Source organism: Eptatretus burgeri, chromosome 10 (genome assembly GCF_056783735.1).
Source record: "Eptatretus burgeri isolate ZD-2024b chromosome 10, Ebu_testis_v1, whole genome shotgun sequence".
NCBI classification, from domain to species: domain Eukaryota; kingdom Metazoa; phylum Chordata; class Myxini; order Myxiniformes; family Myxinidae; genus Eptatretus; species Eptatretus burgeri.
In genome coordinates, this window is record NC_140970.1 from 69,766,886 (window position 1) to 69,786,082 (window position 19,197).

At 42.5% G+C, this 19,197-nt stretch overlaps 1 protein-coding gene across 4 annotated transcripts in view; it reads right to left on the reverse strand.

The window, feature by feature from the left end:
- The window catches only part of LOC147018815 (transient receptor potential cation channel subfamily V member 6-like), a 54,769-nt gene extending 36,420 nt beyond the window's left edge, over positions 1 to 18,349 (reverse strand). For 3 of the 4 annotated variants that reach the window (XR_015062543.1, XM_085898858.1, XM_085898857.1), the window contains exons 1-5: positions 18,121 to 18,349; positions 15,494 to 15,591; positions 5,022 to 5,144; positions 1,063 to 1,206; positions 287 to 385 (exon numbers count right to left, since the gene is read on the reverse strand). Coding sequence is in view for 3 of the 4 variants with exons in the window: in XM_085898858.1 (XP_085754984.1) it covers positions 287 to 385; positions 1,063 to 1,206; positions 5,022 to 5,144; positions 15,494 to 15,591; positions 18,121 to 18,248 (592 nt within the window). In the remaining variant the exon portion in view is untranslated. Of the gene's footprint in view, positions 1 to 286; positions 386 to 1,062; positions 1,207 to 5,021; positions 5,145 to 15,489; positions 15,592 to 18,120 lie in introns of all 4 variants that reach the window. The other variant, XM_085898859.1, reaches the window with a different exon arrangement.
- Between the last annotated feature and the right edge of the window lie 848 nt (positions 18,350 to 19,197).

Sequence of the window (19,197 nt, forward strand, 5' to 3'; positions counted from 1 at the left end):
TCGAGCACGGAAGCTGCACGTCCCACTTCTAAAGTCTTTGGCACGACTCGGCCGGGGTTCAAACCCCGAGCTGCCAGACTCAGAGCTGATGCTCTTCTAACCATTATACCACTGAGTCTTGCAAGCGACAAATTTAAAATGGAAAAAGTTTACTTGAAAACTGGTGCTCTGGAAGGGAGCTGTCGTTGGGGGGGTTGTTACCTCAGTGTCTGTTCACAACACAGGAAAACCAGTAACCTGTCAGTTTAAGAACAAAATGATCCGTGAAAAGGACCAAGAAGCTCACCGAGCGAGTCCTGGGCATGGATGGGCGTGCCATTTTCCAGCAGAAAGCGGACGATATCTTCATTCCCCATGCATGCAGCAAAGGATAGCACGTACTCACCTGCACATGCACATGGCCACACTGTGAAGATAAAGCTAAAGGTGTGTACTTATAGGAGAAAGAAAAGAAAAGAAAAAAGACAACAAAGAAAATGTGTAAAAAGAAATACAGTGGAAGAGAAAATAAAAAAAATACAATGGTTCATTACTTTCATCGATCACTTCCTTAAACCCCATTTATTTTTCCCATCTCGCTCTTCTATTCCTGCCATCACTTCTCATTTACAATTCATCCAACCCCCACATCCCCCCAAAACCTCCATATCAGTTTGTAAACCTGTTGCCCTCTGCTGTTCAGCTTCTCCATGACTTCTACGTACAGAAAGGCAACTTCAAAAAATTATTTAACGATGTTGCAATTATTACGAGTCTTACTTTCTAAGAGCCAATGTACAAGTGGGATGAAAATAAACCAAAGCGACATTTTTAAAGGAATCAAAACAGACAAAGAAAACAAAAAAAGATAACATGGTCAAAAGGCCACAGCTCTCATGTTATATCAACCATAAGCACAGAAAAAGAGGGGTGGGGAAGCAAGAGGATTGAAATAAGAAAAATAGAGGATTAGGGGGAGGAGGGGTGATCGAGAATTTGAGAATGGAAAGAACAAAGGAGAAAAGATTAAATGGTTCTAATGAATAATGAAGCAGGAAACAAGCTGTCATGGATGATCCTCACCATAGTAGCATGTGGGTCTATGAGGATCCCTTTGAAAGAAGGTGCCGGTCGCCCTTGGACGCACCACGTCAGCACCATGGATCACCAACTCCCTCACCAAGTTCAAATTCTGGTTTGCTATGGCGATGTGCAATGCTGTCTGACCTTTACAAAACCATCAAATTAAAGGCAAGTAAAATAATCCACACCTGGTGTCAAGACATTGGAAAGGTCATGTGCACAATATTTGCTCCAGAGACGGTGGCATTGCCATCCTGATCTACTTCCATTTGGGACACCGGCAGCCTGATGCTTTTAAAGTACGAGGTCTGATAATTTATTTAAAACATCGGGACTGTTGTCCTTCCAAGTGATGCGGTGGCATGAACACAGCACAAAATCCACATCAAATGACATTGCGGTTGTATGTAAAAACGAATACTTATTAAGCAAAAGTACGATTGTGTGATATTCAAACTTAGAACAAAATGGACTGTTGTAGGAGGCTCTTGTCCTGCGGTAGACAAGATATGCTGGTAAAGTCAACCGGTTTTTATTCGACCACATCAAGGTGTACTTTTCTTAAGTGATAGAGCAATGTTGTGGAATTAATTGTTGTGAAACAGATTAAATAAGTGAAAAAAAAATGGCAATTCATTAAAAACTTGAACGGTACTCGGTAGAGCGCATACTGAACGGTTTGTGTTGTATCCCAATGCGCGGCCAAATCTGCATCCGGACATGAACCAAAACCAAATCGGCTTGTTGTTGTCACCTATCCAACTCATACACCTCGTTTTGTCATAATCCTATATACACAACATTTTGAAATATCAAGCTATATATCATTCTAGCTCCATATCTTAATGGTGAAAAATCACTTTTAAAATTAAAAAATATATATATATATCTCAGATCAGGATCTTCACCAAAATCTGATCAATTTATCCTCATCTCACACACACACACACACACACACACACACACACACACACACACACACACACACACACACACACACACACACCAACTTTCATCCTAATTCATCTATAACATTTTGAGACATCCTGCTCACAGAAAGACAAACAAAAATGTTTTTAAAATAATTATTATATCCAGATCTTCACCAAAATCTAATCAGTTTGTCCTTGTCACATACTCAACTTGTCCACCAAATTTAATCTAAATCCGTCCAGAACGTTTTGAGATATCCTGCTCAAAGACAGACAGACAAACAGACAGGGGTGAAAACATAACCTCCTTCACCTTCGGTGGCAGAGGTGACAAAGCACATCCAGGGAGAGATAGAGAGACAGAGACACAGAGAGACATAGAGAGACATAGAGAGACATAGAGAGACATAGAGAGACATAGAGAGACATAGAGACATAGAGACATAGAGACATAGAGAGACATAGAGACATAGAGAGACATAGAGAGACATAGAGACATAGAGAGACATAGAGACATAGAGACATAGAGACATAGAGACATAGAGACATAGAGACATAGAGACATAGAGACATAGAGACATAGACACATAGAGACACATAGAGAGACATAGAGAGACAGAGACAGAGACAGAGACAGAGACAGAGACAGAGACAGAGACAGAGACAGAGACAGAGACAGAGACAGAGACAGAGACAGAGACAGAGACAGAGAGAGAGAGAGAGAGAGAGAGGACAAATAAGTAGAAGCAAATTCAATACAAATGAAACATGCAATGTTGACCAAACAGCAAGTGTTAAAATACAAATACCAAACATCTCTTGCTGTAATCTATTGAAACAAAATACACACACATACACACACACACACACACACACACACACACACACACACACACAATTGCAAAATGAAGGTAAAATAGGATCATTTATTCTTCAAAAAAAAAAGGAGTGGAGTGGGTGTGTAAACCCCGAGGACTCATCTTCCCCAACCCTCAATCAGCCATCGCCCCTCTTTCTCCACCACACCTTCAAGTTTGCTTCTACAAATGTGCAACAACTAATTTTGGACCATGTGACCATTTCCAAACACATTAAGCTTTTGTAAGAGAACGAGTTCACCTCATGCTTTCATAAGAGAAGGAAAACCTAATGAATTTGGATTGAAGGAACTGAAGTCAAAGCAACAGTTACTTGAAAGAAATGAAAGTTACTTCAAAGAAAATAAAAGTTACTTGAAAAAGAAAAACTCTCCGCTCATCAAATTAAATGAACAACTTCACATCTTGCACAAGCATTTTCCAATATTACAATCTTTTCAAAACTTTTTGGCATAACAGTCATTTCCAAGGGCTGGCAGGATAGCAGAGATGTAAGCAAATGCACCTGAGCTTCCAAGCCTGGGTTTGAATGTTGTCCCAGTTACAAACTGTCATCCTGGTGTTTCGCAAGCAGGGCACTTCATCACCGTGTGTGCCGTCCTTCGGATGGACATTGAACTGGGTGTCTCACCTGCCAGCATTAGTTGGTGGACCTTAAAAATCCTACAGTATCCTTTTGTGAAGAGTAGGTGATTCATCGCCAACACTGGATAAATAACAAATTCCTGAACACTTAGTCGAGTATCCTGTATGACAGTAGTGAACTGTCTGGGGTTGTAACCCCAACCAAGAAACTGCTTCAGCAGCATCAACTGCCAAAGCAGTTTGTATAGAGCATGGACGATGATGACGACGAAGACGACTTCCAACGAATTGAGATTTTCAATTCAATGAAATAATTAAAAATTTTGAATTAAATAATAAATCGATTCAAACTCTAATTTAATGCCACGGTAGCAAAAACACTTCAAACTTATGAACCGATGTTGATAAGTTTGAAGTGTTTATTTCCATGACAATCTCCACTCATGGCTCGCAGACTTCCTCTGCTGTCACAGACAACGTGTGGCCCTTCATGGAGTTCGCTCATCCCCTCTTCCTGGCCAGGCTGGAGTTTCTCAAGGCAGCATGATGGGCCCTGTTCTTTTTCTTGTTTTCATCAATGATCTCTCTGACTCTGGAAAATCCTCTTTGTCTCTTTGCTGACGACGCCACCCTCCGCCGTACCATCTGCCATCCCTCAGATCGGCAAGCAGCAGCTTCTTCACTCTCTGCAGATCTGGATAAAATCACAAACTGGTCCAACACGTGGAACATGTCTTTCAATCCTGACAAATCTCACACTCTCACTTTGTCTCTCTGAAAGGACCGTCTGAAACCCACCCCTCCATCTACTTTCTCAACAATCCTCTTGAAGAAGTCCTTTCATTCAAGATTCTGGGTCTTACTGTCAGCCATGATCTTTCCTGGGAAAGCCACATTTCCAAACAGACCTCCAAAGCCAGTCGCCAACTGGGAATCCTCCGTCGCGCAAAGTCCTTCCTTGGCCCACCTGAACTCCTGACCACGTGCAAAGCTTTTGTCTGCAGCCTCATGGAGTACTGCTCTCCCCTCTGGGCTGGTGTTCTTGCCTCTCACCTTTCTCAACCTCACGCTGTGGAAACCAAGGCTATTGGCATCTCCCCCAATGAGGCTGAGTCTTTGGGCCTCTCGCTCTTTCCCCGCAAGCAGGTCGGTGGTTTTTCTGTCTTCTCCAGTCTCCTCTCAGGCCTCGCCCCCTTCAATCCCACTCCTCCTTCCAGGTCTTCAAAACAGCAGTTCACCACCACCTCTCATCTCCCCCCATCGAAAACCACAATCTTTTCTACCCCCATTAATAAACCCTAAACCCACCTCCTTCAAATTCCCTGCTTTCCTTCCCAAAAGTTCCCCGTCATGTAAGGTCCTGAAAGTCCCCGTGGTGTCCATTTTGCTTACCCTGTGTACCCTGTCCCCATCCCTCTCCCTTCCACAGATCTCATGTCTCTGTTCCCCACTGTTTTGTCCTTCCCTCTCCCACCCCTCGTCTTCTGCCCCCCACTTGCTGTATGTTGTGTGTTAGCTCTTATATGAGCCTTGACAATGTATACAAAAAAGAAAAAAAAGGTACCTTCATAAAGCTCTGCACGCATAGGCTCATTGATAAGGTGAGATGCTCCTTGCAGAAGGGCGGTAGCTGCCTCTATATTATCATAGAGACAAGCAACATGGAGTGCTGTCTCTCCCAGTGCTCCTGTGCAGGTAATGGGTGAATCAAGGGAGAAATTGTCCAAATCAAAGCAAATTCTGGAAAAAATACAATTAAATAAAAAAGCGGCAGAACCATTTTAACTCGACAATTTCATCTGCAGGCATTTATTCCGTTTCGATACGAGATCGAGGTTCATGGATGAACAATGTGACAAAGGGTGAAAAGGCAATGAACTGACATTGGGACAGCCGGGCAACAGTTGGATGCAATAAGCAAAGGAATGAGCAACAGGGAAAGATGAGAGGAAGAGAGGAAATGGAAACAGGTTAATAGGATAGAAAACGATTTGAAATGGGGTCGGGGGTCGGGGGTGACAGATGGAGCTACGCTACCTGCTTTAAGCATTGAAAAGAAGAGTGGGATTGAACAACTTTAAGGTAACAGTTCCACAAAAAAAGGGAAAAAAGAGTCAGGGTGTGAAGCAAGCTTTGGTTTGGGGTTTAACCAGGTGGAAGCTACTGCAATAAGACATGCATCCTACCGGGGAGGATCAGCGGGAGCTAGACTGGTGGAAAGGTGCAAAAATAGAGGCCACCGTCCTGACTGTGATGTGAGAGCGAGAGCAAGAGCGAGAGAGAGAGATGATGCTGAGGCTCCAGGCCATAGGGGAGAACAGTACTCCATTGAGCTGTGGACTAAGGCCTGGTAGGCTTTGAATAGTTGTGAATTTTCAATTAATGATGGAGCAATGGAGGATGGCCAGTCCGTGGCTGGTCATTGAGGCCAGCTTTGCAATGTGGTTGGTCCAAGAAGTTATGGCTAATGGTGAGGCCTCGAAGTTCAAGAGATTGAACCTCTTCCAGTGGCTGACAATGGAAATAGATAGGTGGAGTCTTTTGACATGAGGGCATCAGATGGTGCTCATGAATAAAGTTGAGATTAATATGATTCCTGTGAATGAGAAATCATTTTTTAAAAAGACCCCTACATACCCATTACTGCTCGAAGGCCAAAACTGACATTCAAATTAAATAGTACTCTGAAAACAATTTTATTTTGAGCGTTTAAAATAAATTTCTGCACCAAAATAATGTATTGCATTTGCAGGAGGATTATAGATTCTCGATAACGAAGGCACCATCTTGTATAAGAGTTCTTGTTCACGTTGTGGGTGAGAGTTAGCTGTCCAGTCAGGTGTTAAAGAAATACTTCTTTCTCTTCTGACTGATGTGGGGTCCATGCCAATGGCTGCTCGATCTCCCTGACCAACACTTGGGAAGTGCAATGAAGTATGCCAAATGCTTTTGACACGAGTTTAGGGAGGATTTTTTTTGTATATAGTGTCGAGGCTCATGGAGGAGCTGTAACACAGAACATATCAGGATGCAACATGACGAAAGGAACATCAGAAGTAGAGGGGGGGGGGTGGTGGACACACAAGCAGAACGGTTAAGGGATAAAACAGAGGGGGTCCCAGATAAGTAAAGGAAGTGGGAAAGACTGAGAGGAAAGGGAGGACAGTAAGGGGCGAACAAGAAGAACACAGCCACAAACTCTCAATCACAGACGTATAAAAGATCATGGTTGTGCATAACCAGAGATGGTGGTGAACAGCTGACTTTAAGCTCTGGAGGGAACAATTAGATTGAAGAGACTGAGGAGGTTGGTTCCACATTTGGGAAAATGTTTTCTGCGCCTCATTTATGTAATGCAGTGAAGTTGGCTGACTTCCAAGCAGATGGAAGATGACCTTGGGCAAATGTTGAACAGAGAATAAAGAAGATGTGCAAGAGGAGGTTTTCAGGACATGTGGGCTAAGAGGAAAATGCAAGGGGTGGACAAGATTGATATTCAAGAAAAATTTTGGGAGGGGTGGGGTGATTTAATGGGTGTAAAAAAAAACGATCATGGCTTTTTATGAGGGTAATGACCTGAGATGGTGATGAACAGTTGTCTTGAAGATCCGAAGGGAAGAAGGAGAATGAAAAGTGCAGAAGGCGGTTCCACAGGTGGGAACAAGAGAGGAATAAATGAGTGGAGGTGAGCAATGGTTCTGGATTTAGGCAGTTTCACTAAGAGGGGATGCCTGGTGGACCATGTGCATCCTGCCGATAGTTGGGGGGGGGGGTGGAGGGAGGCAGAGTGTGAAAGAAGACAGAGACCACCGAACTGTCGGTGATGTCAAAGTGGTAGGCGCATAGACTCAGCTTCACTGAAAGAGATTCCAATGATCTTGAAAGCCTTGGTTTCCACGGCGTCAAGACAAACAAGACGTGAAGCAGCGGAGCCAGCCCATAGGGGAGAGCAGTACTCCATAAAGCTGTGGATGAAAGCCTTGTCGGTAGATCGGGTGACAGTTAGAGTTTTAGCTGAGTATCATGTGGTTGAGGTCCTTACAGTTAGGGACAGATGACGAGGTGCTGTTGGCAGGGTGGAGGAATGTGAAGAGATGGTGGGGAAACCTGGGGTACTTGGAGAGGCAGTGGGGCAAGGGGGAAGCTGAGAAATGGTGGGATGTGGCAGGAGCTGTACTGGGGCAGGATGAGTGGAAGTTTGGGAGAGGATGGGCCAATGTGATGGAGTGAAAAGGGGGGGGGGGATGGATTAATCCTGCTGTCGAATGAGATATTATGGTAACTTTATGGGAGACACCGAATGAAAACACACAAATTATTTGGTTCTGCAATATCAAATCTCTGCATCGAGATCGTCGTATTATTAAATTTGTCGTAAAATAGTGGGTTTAAGTTCAACTTTCATCTCTGTAACTCAGAGCACACATATTCTAATGGTCGGGACAGGTTAATAATTTTGGGTACACGTTACAATGGACATTCTAGTACATACAAGCTCCCCCAGCCAACCCTGCAGTTGCCATCTTGGAGCAGTTCAAGTTTCTGATGTCGTAACCACCTTCAAGCTGCAGACGGTGAGCGAGTGTGCACACAGAATCACAGATGTGTGCAAGTGGAAGTGAGGTCCATTCTCAAGTAGGCAGAATCAGGTTTCTCAAACATGCAATATTCATCAGGCAAACACAAATAACCAAAGAATAAAAATGACCAATCCCCCTGATGTGATGTTAAATAAAAAGTTTGTAATAAACCTTTAAAAGACTGGTTTTGATGTAAACTTTTGTAAATGCACTTGAGGGTGGAGAACCGTTGTTCTCTTGCAAGGCAAACCGAGAACTCTTACAGTTCTGAGAAGTCATGAATGCTTATTCACGGTAATTGCATTATTTTAATTATTCAGCTCGTGTCAAACTTCTATTTGGAAAAGCATCCCCCCCTCAACACTTGGCCAATGTTACAGAGATGGGTAACAGGAACCATTCACTCTGTTACCAATCCGCCTGGAGAAAAAAAAATAAAAAGAAGAAAAAACATCCATCACCAAACAATTTCAGTGCTAACATGTTATTACGACTATCTGGCCTTGCTCCTCTTGCCCTCTCTCACCTCTGCCCTCCGCAAGCAACCCGATGTCACATGCGTTCCTCTAGAAACTCTGACCTACTCACCCTCCCCAAGTCCAGGCTAGTTTCCCACCTGCATTCATTCGTCTCCTTATTCTCCCGATTGTGGAATCTTCTTGGTGTCCATTGTGTTGTCACCCCCATTCCTTCTTTCAAAGTCGCCGCCCATCATTACACGTCCACAATCTATTCTACACATGCTGATTTTTCTCCATCAGGCCATGGTTATTCATGTTTGTGTTCTTCCCCCTTCCCTCTTCCCCATACCATTTGGTAATTTGTAAAGCTGCTGTCCTTTGTCGTTTCGGTCCTCCATGAACAGGGACGTATTTAGGTATGTAGATGCCCGGGAGCATGCAAGCATGTTGAGCCCCTCTGTAATATTGCATGTAAGACACGTTGTGGTTTACTGTATGAATTTACATCAGAAATACTACTGTTATTCGATTTTTAATGGAATCAAAAGCATTTTTTTTTTAAATCAATAAAATTATTCTTTATTCATCAAAATTTAAAAATAACTTTGAACAGTCAGAATTTTCAAAAGTAGGTCCCACAACTATTTTTGGAAATATCAATGTAATATACATCAGGTGGAACTACGTCTATAAAATCATCAGATACACAAGATCATGCTGCTGATGTGGGGAAGCTCACTTTGTCACATCGACTCGACGCGCCTTCCGACTGGCAAAGTCATCCACAATTTCATCAAAGGACAGCTGGTGCAGGAGGTCACTCTCAATGCTCATGAGTGTTAGAGAGTTCAGTGTTTCCTGTCTCATCGATCTTTCACATACCTCATGTTCAAAAAGGACCGCTTCCCGCTGCAGTTAGTAACCATGAGAACTAGGTACATACCCAGTGCCATGTCAGTGTTTGGAAACATGTCCTCTAGTTCCTTATCAATTAAGAGCTTGTAGAAGGATCGCTCACTGCTCGGATTATTTGGCTGCTCGGCCTTGAAAGCTTCATAAAGGACAACAAAATGCATGAGTTCGTTGCCAAGGGTATCCTCCAAGTCATTACCGTATCTGGCGACTAGATTATCGGCAGAAGCTTGGATGTCCGATTCACTCATTTTGACGAGATCAATGAAAAAACAACTAATTTCTGTCAAACATCATCATATGCAGCAACTCGCTGGTCAAGAGCGACTAGAAACTGATCAATAACTGGGTTAAAGTTGTCATTGTAGAACAGGTTATGTCATGTGATATTAGCCTGTGGCTGCTGCATGCCCACGTCTTCCAGCGGTACGAGGCGTACATTTCGACGACGATGTACGACTTCCCGAAAATCATCAGCGCCTGATTTTACCTTCCCAGATTCTACGTATAGATCAAAACTGTCGCGTTTAGATGCAACAAATTCCCTCGGAGACTTCAACATAGTAAGTGCTCTATTCAAGTCGAGCTTTGGGTCCTGCAACGTACAGCTGGTCGGATTAAAACCCTCAAGAATGTCGTTCCAGAAGACAGAGTGGAATCCGAAAAATTCCTGATTTTGTTAAAACTACGACCATTTTTAAAATTGTATAGAAATCGTTAGTATTTATTTAAACAAAAAAATACATTTTGACAAAAACAAAACATGTGGAGGCCCTGCAGCACGTGCTCCACTGGCTCCACTCGAAATATGGCCCTGCTCGGAACGTGCACCCTTCTATTAAAATAATAATAATAATAATAAAAATTCCACTGGTCATGATTTTTTGGGGTTTTTTTTTACTCTTGCTGGTTATCAATTTGATTTAATCGGTTGAAATGTTGGTGTCTTTCCACAAATGTCAATCATGTAGCATTGCAATTTTTATTTTTTTTACTCTTGCTGGTTATTAATTTGATTAATCGGTTGAAATGTTGGTGTCTTTCCATAAATCTCATTCATGTAGCATTGCAATTTTTTTATTTTTTAAAATTAATGTTCAAAAATGTTATTTTCCTTTCATTTTTGTCTCTCGCCCCTCTGCCAAGATCAGAGACGGGGACATTAAAATGAGCTCCGTCCAACCAACCCATCATCCGTCCATGTATGTTTGTGCATGGGATATTTAAAAAAAAACATTGAATATTTATTTTTCATATTGCAGATATCTATTACTCATGACATTTTCTCAACCCGATTAGATCACTACTACGATTTGGCTGAATTATGTTGCCATGGCAACCATCTCGGTAACTTGGCTTGTGCACACGATATTTCAAAAACCGTTCAATATTTAGCTTTCATATTACACAGATCGATTCCTCATCCCACCCAAAAGACACCGGACCTAGAGTATCAGCTTATTGTGTCATTTATATCTGTCGTGTTATCATATCAGAAGAAGGATTTTACCCTCACATCACAAAAAGGACTCCTTTGTCCCCACTTTATTCCACCTGCGGAATCATCTCGCTGGGTCAGTCCAATGACATTAATGTAACACTTGAAGGTGACAGCCCACCTCGACCTGAAATAATCTTTTCTACCTTCCAAACTCAAATTTTACTCTTACAGCCACCACCACCACCACCACCATTAACGTTATACTTGCAAGCTTTTGAAAATCAGATATTTTTACTGCGTTTGTGCCCTGTCGACCTGTTCCCCATTGTCAGTGTGATACTCCTGGAACATTTGACATCATGCTTTTTCAAAAACTTCCATTTTGTGGAGAGAAAGGGGATAATAAAACAACAAAATGAAAAAAATTCCTCATCACCCAACATGCTTCAATGAGGAAATAAAGACATGTTGGGAGGACAATAGAGAGAGCGAGAGCGAGGCCAGTTGGTGTGGGAAGAGAAAGGAAGATTAAAAAGAAAAAGAAAAAAAAGTTGGAATGAAAATCGAAGTGAGGGACTGGGTGGGAAAAGGCAAGTGGAAAGTAGTGTGAGGGGGAAAAGGGGGGAAGGTTAGAAGCACATGGTGGTGGTGGTGAGGAGGGTCGAGTCAAACTTATGTGACCAGTCGACAGTCACTTACCAGGTATTGAAAGAGGGCAACTCAAAAGAGGGCAATTTATGAAAAATTTCAAAAGGCTGCATCTTCATCTATTATAATATGTGTTGACTGTAATCCCTAATTCCATTCACACTAAATTGATTGTTTGATGAAAAATTTCACTTGGATGTTACAGATCATGATGAATAGATGAGTTTCTGGCATGTGCTATGGACCAGTATAACATTCAATTGTGCTTTGATAAGGTTATATTGGCTGTTAAGTAACAACAACAAGAAGATTAAAAAGATACGACAGTTTCAGAATGGGGAAGGAGATGAAGATACGAGGAGAAGACAACGACACATTCTCTTGAACCGTCATGCTCTGTTTTATTGGGTGCAAATTATTTTAAAACCGACATACCCAGTGAAGGAGGAATCGGGGGTCTTTTGTATGCGAACCTGCAAAGGTTCAGTGACTCACCGATTCCCTGACCGTGATGGACCAACTTCAACCCACTGTGCATTGGTCTGTGGGTATTTCAGCTTTGCTTCCTATATCATACCCTGTGAGCTATTATTCGCTGAACTCCATCTACTTGTGTCAGACATTGCACTGCTGTTATCTCGGCGACAATTTCAAAGCTTGTATACCATTGTTGGCATACTTTTTGGCGATTTACATGTCATTTTAGAGAAGACTCTCAGAACTCATTCATCCCTCCAACCTTTTCTCTTAAGGAAACACAAAGTCCTGTGCATCTGGGAGTTTCCATCATCATAATTTGCGATACAGCTTTACCTGTGCTCTCAGGTTCTTCTCAATGCTTCGGTGATACGAGGACTTCACCTTCTGGGGAACTTTTAAACCCGATTGTCCAATCGGCTTAATCTTCACTCGACTCCAGACTCGATCCTTTCAACTGTGTGCACCACCGACCTTTCACCCATTTATAACCCACTGGGGTACTGAATGAAATACTTGCTCGAGATAAGATGCCACATCGAGAGTCGGTGAGTTAATTTATAGCTTTATTGTCTGTGTAGTGACATTAGTACTTATTTAAATTGGGATTCTTAGGAAGTTCATCAAGTGTTACATTTAATTAGTAATGTTGTGCTTAAGGTAGACAGTCGGGATTAATAAATATTCCTCATAAAGTTACCCTTCTGTCTCCTGTCGTATGTTGGTTTCACCCTAAAAAACAACACTAATGGAACATCAGTGGCTTTATTACCTCCACCACCGAAGGTGGACGGAGATTACGTTTTCACCCCTGTCTGTCTGTGAACAGGACATCTCAAAAAGTTGTAGATTTATTCAGACGAAATTTTGTGGATAGGTTGGGTATGTGACAAGGACAAAATTATTACATTTTGGTGAAGATCCGGATCCGAGAATTTTTAAAGCGATTTTTTACTATTGAGTGATGAGGCTACAAATGATATCTGAAAAGGTTTTGGACGGATTTGGACAAAACTTGGTGGACATGTTGGGAGTGCGACAAGGACCAATCGATTCGATTTTGGTGAAGATCTGGATCCGGATGTGAGAACTATTTAAAATTGCCCAAGTAATTCTTCACCGTTGAGAGAATGGGCCAAAAACGATATATATCACGATATTTGAGAAGGTTGTGAATGGATAACAAAAAGTAAAAAAAAAAAAAAAAAAAAAAAAAAATTAGTGGACGAGTTGAATAAATGGCAAGAACAAGCAAATTAGATTATGGTTCAGGCAGATCCGGCCAATCAGTGGGTTACAAAACGGAAACTGTTCAGCCTAGCAGAGGTATGTGCTCTACCGAGTACATTCTCGTCTTTTTTTTTTTGCTGTGACACCCTCAGGGTTACCGGTGCATTCGCTGCGGTGCCCCGAGGTAGACACAACACAATACATGCAAGAGGGTGCAGATACTAAATTTTTCACATCATCAAACTCAAATACCATCACACTATTTGTAATTGAGCCACATCACACTACTTTTTATCGTGACATGGACTTTACACCGTGTTGGTGCATTTTTAAGCATTGTTTGCCCCTTCATTGGCAACTGTGACATAAAATCCCAATGATGAATACATTTAACCATCGATTCACTGAACACCATTAAAAAAAAATTTAAGTCTTTTTTTCATTTCATCATTGATCTTTGCTTCCTTCAGACCATGTACCCACAGAAAAACAAAACTCATCATAAACTGCATTTGAATGCATAAAGGGCAACTTCGTGAGACAAAGGAGCAAAAAGAAATCTCGGGAATAAGGCAAGAAGAGCAGGTTTGTCTGTGACTGATCATTTAGACCACAAAACAGCGAAGCTCAGCAGAGATTTGTTCGTCAACAAACAGATGATGATAGTACATCAAGGCAGACACAAAATCGTCTCCAGCATCAGAGAAGGTGATATTCAGCTAGCTGTCTGGCAGGCCTCTAATGTGTATGCATATAATCGACTCTTCCCATGCTCTTCCAGCCCAAGAAGCTGCATAAAGCAACCACGAAAGGTGACCAATGTAAGCACTTTGCTGTTTCAAACCCTTCCCAGAGTTCCTCCACAAAGAATACACACATGAGATTCCCAATGCTACACACCACATCAGCTGCTGGATCGGTTTCATCGCTTATTGGTGAATCATCAGCGACCAATATATATACATATACACACACGCACGCACACATTGGAGTTATATCATGATTCAAACCTAGACAGCACCACTATTAAATCTGATATCGTGAGGAATTAGATGAAACAATTGCTCAAGGACACTGGAAATGTACTTTTTTTAAAAAAAAGAAAAGAAAAGAAAAAAAACAGGGCAAGTCACACAATAATGGCTATTTTCTCCGCATCTGCTCATCAACTTATATAGTAGAAATGACATCAAAGTACCTCGGATATCGGTATCTCTGCTGGCATTCATCGACGCAAAACTTGTCCATAATGCAAAATATAAAAATTCAAATAAAATGCCAAAGATACTTCCTTGCATCAGCACATTTAGATGGAGATATTGTGGAAATGTAGGTCTTGTGGAAATGTAGGCATCTTTATTGAATTTCTAGTATGTAAGAGGTAAAGGGCAGTGTGACCACTCCTCATTTTCATAAATGCCAAGGTGAGCCAATGAAAAAAAGCCAAGAATTCACAAGGTTTCGGAAAAGCGATGATAATAGAAAACCTATACGCCAAGAAAACCTATAGAAAACCAAGACGCCAAGGTGAACAACAAATAGCCAAGATATTGTGAAAAAAAGCCAAGGAGTGGTCACACTGATAAAGGGTGCATGTTTTTTCATCTGACTTTTGGACCTTTATGCAAAGATTCAATGAGCAAATGGAAGGACATGAATTTTCACCTGTGCCTTCTTAGAATCTGTAGAATGCACTCATTAGGCTCGACAGCAAATTTGTGATAGAAATCTCTTGAGCTGGTTTATGACCAGAAAACTACGGCTCCTCTCGTTCACCGATAGCATCAAGTCCCTGCACTCGCCCTGCAGCCACTCCCCTGAAGAAATCCTCAAATTGGCAAGCCATACCTCTTCAAAAAGATTCTCACGTAAAACTATCACGTTTGCAAAGCTCGAAGGCTTTTAAACTATGCTCATTAGATCTTTTCAAATGCTGTATTTCTGTAAAATTATTGTTCAGCTCATCTTTCCGATTGCTACAAACATTCACAAGATTTTCCAGTTTCACCTGTTCTTTCCCTATTTATTTCTGGGAGGTCACTAAAATGTGTTCTGTGTTCCCATGCCCTTCTGCTACAAGCTACCCCCTTACAAACAGGAGCCATACAACTTCCAAAGAAATTCAGTCCACCTTGACCTGGGATGGTTAGTGTTAATGGCTTGAACATTTTGGACAAAACAAGAAAAGAAGCACAGCTTGAATTCAGTGATAAACATGGAATGTGAGCCACTTGAACAAAAGGTAGAAAATGGCACTGGTGAGAATGTTCAGAGAGCACGCACTTGCCTAGAACTCCAGAATCACAGGAAGGATCACGGAGCAGCCTGTAGATCGTCTCAGCATCATCGTCCTTGGCTGCGCCAAGAAGTGGAACTTCCCGAAAACTGAAATGAGATTGACAGCAGATCCAGACTCCATTTGCACAAATTCCAGCTTTTACCCCTCGTAAAAACCTTCCTTTTAAAACCGACTCCTCATGAAAAGGATATTTATTTTTCATATTTCACATCTTAACATTGCTTCATCATAATATACTACACTACTACTTCTTAACAGAAACAATTAATCACACCAAATTATGGGGTTGCCTGGGGAAAGTTTTTGGTCCAAGTCTTTCATGAACTTGCCCGCCATGTCTAACATTCAACTAGAGCTGATTTGCAGACAAATTTATAATTTATTCAGAGTCCCAGTGATAACTTACCTACTTTTCATGAAAGACAATTAGATGTTAAAAGTGCACCAAATTATACGAGCAGATTGGATACCCAGGTCAACACCACAATTGAGATCCAACACACGATAGATGCAACGAAGCACCAATCCTAAAATTTAGTCAGCCTAGGTAATCGGACCCAGATGACAGTTCAAAAGGTAAGTGTGTTACCTCCACTATGTTGTTGGACAAACATATGCTATAAATTACATCAAAGTACCTTGGAGATTGTTCTCTCCGCTTCCATTGGGAATAAAGAGTATCAAAAGAGACTACAATCCGTTGCCATGGAAATCTATCATTTATTGATTAATCCTTAAAAGGTCAATTTCCCTAAAACGACCTATATAACATCCCTAAATTAAAAATGCCACATATCCATCAATTTTATATAAACTTGTAGATTATTTCTACATGCTGGAATGCATTTTCTACAAGCAGAAATTTTTGGAAAGCTCAGCTGCACAAAATTATCACTTGGAAGCATTTTGCTCAAGAAGTCATAATTGCCCATTTTAGGGGCAGGATGTACCAATTTTCCCTTCACAAGTGGCAGGCTGGCATTACAAGTTAGCTCGTTCTGATATTCCAATCCACCCACAATAAATTGGCACATCCCAGTGCATCATGGGCTTCGTGTGGACATCTCGGCTACCTGTAGTCCAAAAACAGTCAGTCCGAGCACCTCGTGGATGTGAAGACCCGAAACTTAGCGTTCACAGCCAATACTTTACTCACTTCATAAGCCTCTGGAAGACTTTGTCCCACCCCCCCCCCCCCCCAAGATCATTCCATCTTGTCCTCCCCGAAACCAGATTCCTTCCCACATCCCTTATTTGCGAAAGTCTCCCTCCATTTTGTCCTTCAACCCCATTGATGGTGCTCCCTCCCACCCTCTTTACTGTTCCTTTTGTTCTGTTGCGTCCTCCCTCTTCCATGAGCCTCGATTTTGTATACAAAAACAGAAGCAGCACAAGTTATATACCTCATTAGGCATGGCATTACCAAGATTCATCAGATGGAACCTTTCTCAGAAGCACGATAAAAAGTTTCACGGATTTCCTCTGTCGAGAGTCGACCATCATGAGGGTACCGTGCGGTGACTATAGGCCTTCCTTGCATTACCAAGGTCCAAATGATGTTGAGTAGCAGTGACCACCTAACACACCCACACAGGAAAGTTTGAAAAAAATTTTCCCAATTTACCAGCCCTCAGGCTTGTACAAGACAACATGTGATGCACCTTTTCTCACGGTATCTGTAAAGGAGACCTCAAAGATGATTCCATAATTTGAGCCTGGTGTTGGCTCAGTGGTTAGGGTGGCGGCTTGGGATCCTCGGCTCAGTGGTTAGGGTGGCGGCTTGGGATCCTATGCTCAGTGGTTAGGGTGGTGGCTTGGGATCCTTGGGTCCTGAGTTCAAGCCCCGTCGGCCGCTGAATTAATACACCAGGGGGTTGACTCAGCCTGTCATCCTTCCGAGCTCGGCGAAATGAGTACCAGTTCCAGTGTGTGTTACTGGTAGAGGGGCACTGTATCAGCGACACAGTCGTGCTTCAAGAAATGATAGCTACCCCCGCAGCTAAGTTGCCATATGACCACCATTCCATAAATTGGTCGCTTGGGGGAAAATAAATAAATAAATAAATTTTAAAAGCAGATGGATACATGTTGCCAAAGGTTGAAATAATTAAAACAAAATTATTTCATTTTTTAAAGTCATCCTTCAGGTCACTGTTAATAATAAAATAATAAAAATTAACAACACGACGATCAAACGGCACATCATCTCAAAATGGTACTTCACTTCAACAGTCACATAAGAGGATCTTTGACGTTCACAAAAAAAAAGCATGCAGATGGACAATGCGGATCAACAACGCCACCTGCAAACGGATAGCGTACTCCATGATGCAGCACCCCCTACAGAAAGTCATTTTTTTTTCCCCTCGGGAATCGAACCGAGAAGGGAGGAACTTGTGGAAAACATGTTGCAAAACTTTACAGTTAGTAAAGGATGATTTGGAAGATCATGCGGATCGCGATGTTAATCAGTTGAACAATCAGGAAAAAAACAACACGGACAAGGAACAAGGGGAAAGGGACAAAAATTCACAAAGGTCATCCTCAGGTGGAGCTCCTTCTCGCGAAAGGTCCGATTCACATCGGATATTGAGCGAGCAGGTAAGCGCGCTCACCTTTGCTGCTGAAGCAAGTTCAGTTCATCGACAGAGAACGCCCGTGCTGGGGTTCCGTGCACGGCGTGCATCACAGCTCTCAGCACGGCTCCAGGCACGACGCTCCGCACAGCCAGTAAGGCCAACATTTCAAGCAATACCTGGGTTACCGTGTTACAGGTGAGCAGCAGCACTCGAGCTCAGAGAGCATGGTGTCTCGTTGTATAAAGGATCGAGGCGGAGACCGCTCGCCTTGCGGAGCGGGGTGGGGCTGAATCTTGATTTGCAGCGAAGGAGGTGATCCGATTTGTGAAGAGGAAGAGGAAAAGATACAAAAAAAAAACAATAATAATAATAATTAAAAAACAAAATTCGTGCTGTGTGAACATCAAGGAGGTTATTTGGCCTCTCGTGCCAGTCAGTGGCATAGTCCCTGTCCTACTTACAATCTGGTCAGGTAATTTAACCTGGCTACCGGCACACAGTGGCTTGCTCTTTTCGAGAGATGCCGTTCGTTATACCTCCAACATCCACAACTTCATTGAAATGAGTTTGTAGCCCAATCCATTTGAGACATCCCATTTAAGCTGTCTGTCTATAGTCTGGGCTCTGGGTACGATTCCCAAGCAGACTATAAACTGTTATATTGTTACGGATTTAGGAAACCTTTTGTACACAAACAGACAGCCGTCCCCGTAGTTCAGTTATCTCGATAAGTATGTGTTTATGGTTAGGGCCCCATCCCAAGGTCTAACGGGAATTACATGTGTGCGCTGCGGGTTTCTTTTATAGTCAGGTTTTTTTTTTACATCGCCAACAAATCTTCGTTCTTCGCTCATCGCCTCAGGGCCGGCTCCACCCCTCGTCCAATCAGGAAGCTCATCGCCTCAGGGCCGGCTCCACCCCTCGTCCAATCAGGAAGCTCATCGCCTCAGGGCCGGCTCCACCCCTCGTCCAATCAGGAAGCTCATCGCCTCAGGGCCGGCTCCACCCCTCGTCCAATCAGGAAGCTCATCACCTCAGGGCCGGCTCCGCCTTAGCCAGATGGAGTGTTCGTCCCAACCAATGAGGGGAGGCCACTGGTCGCCCGACAACCTC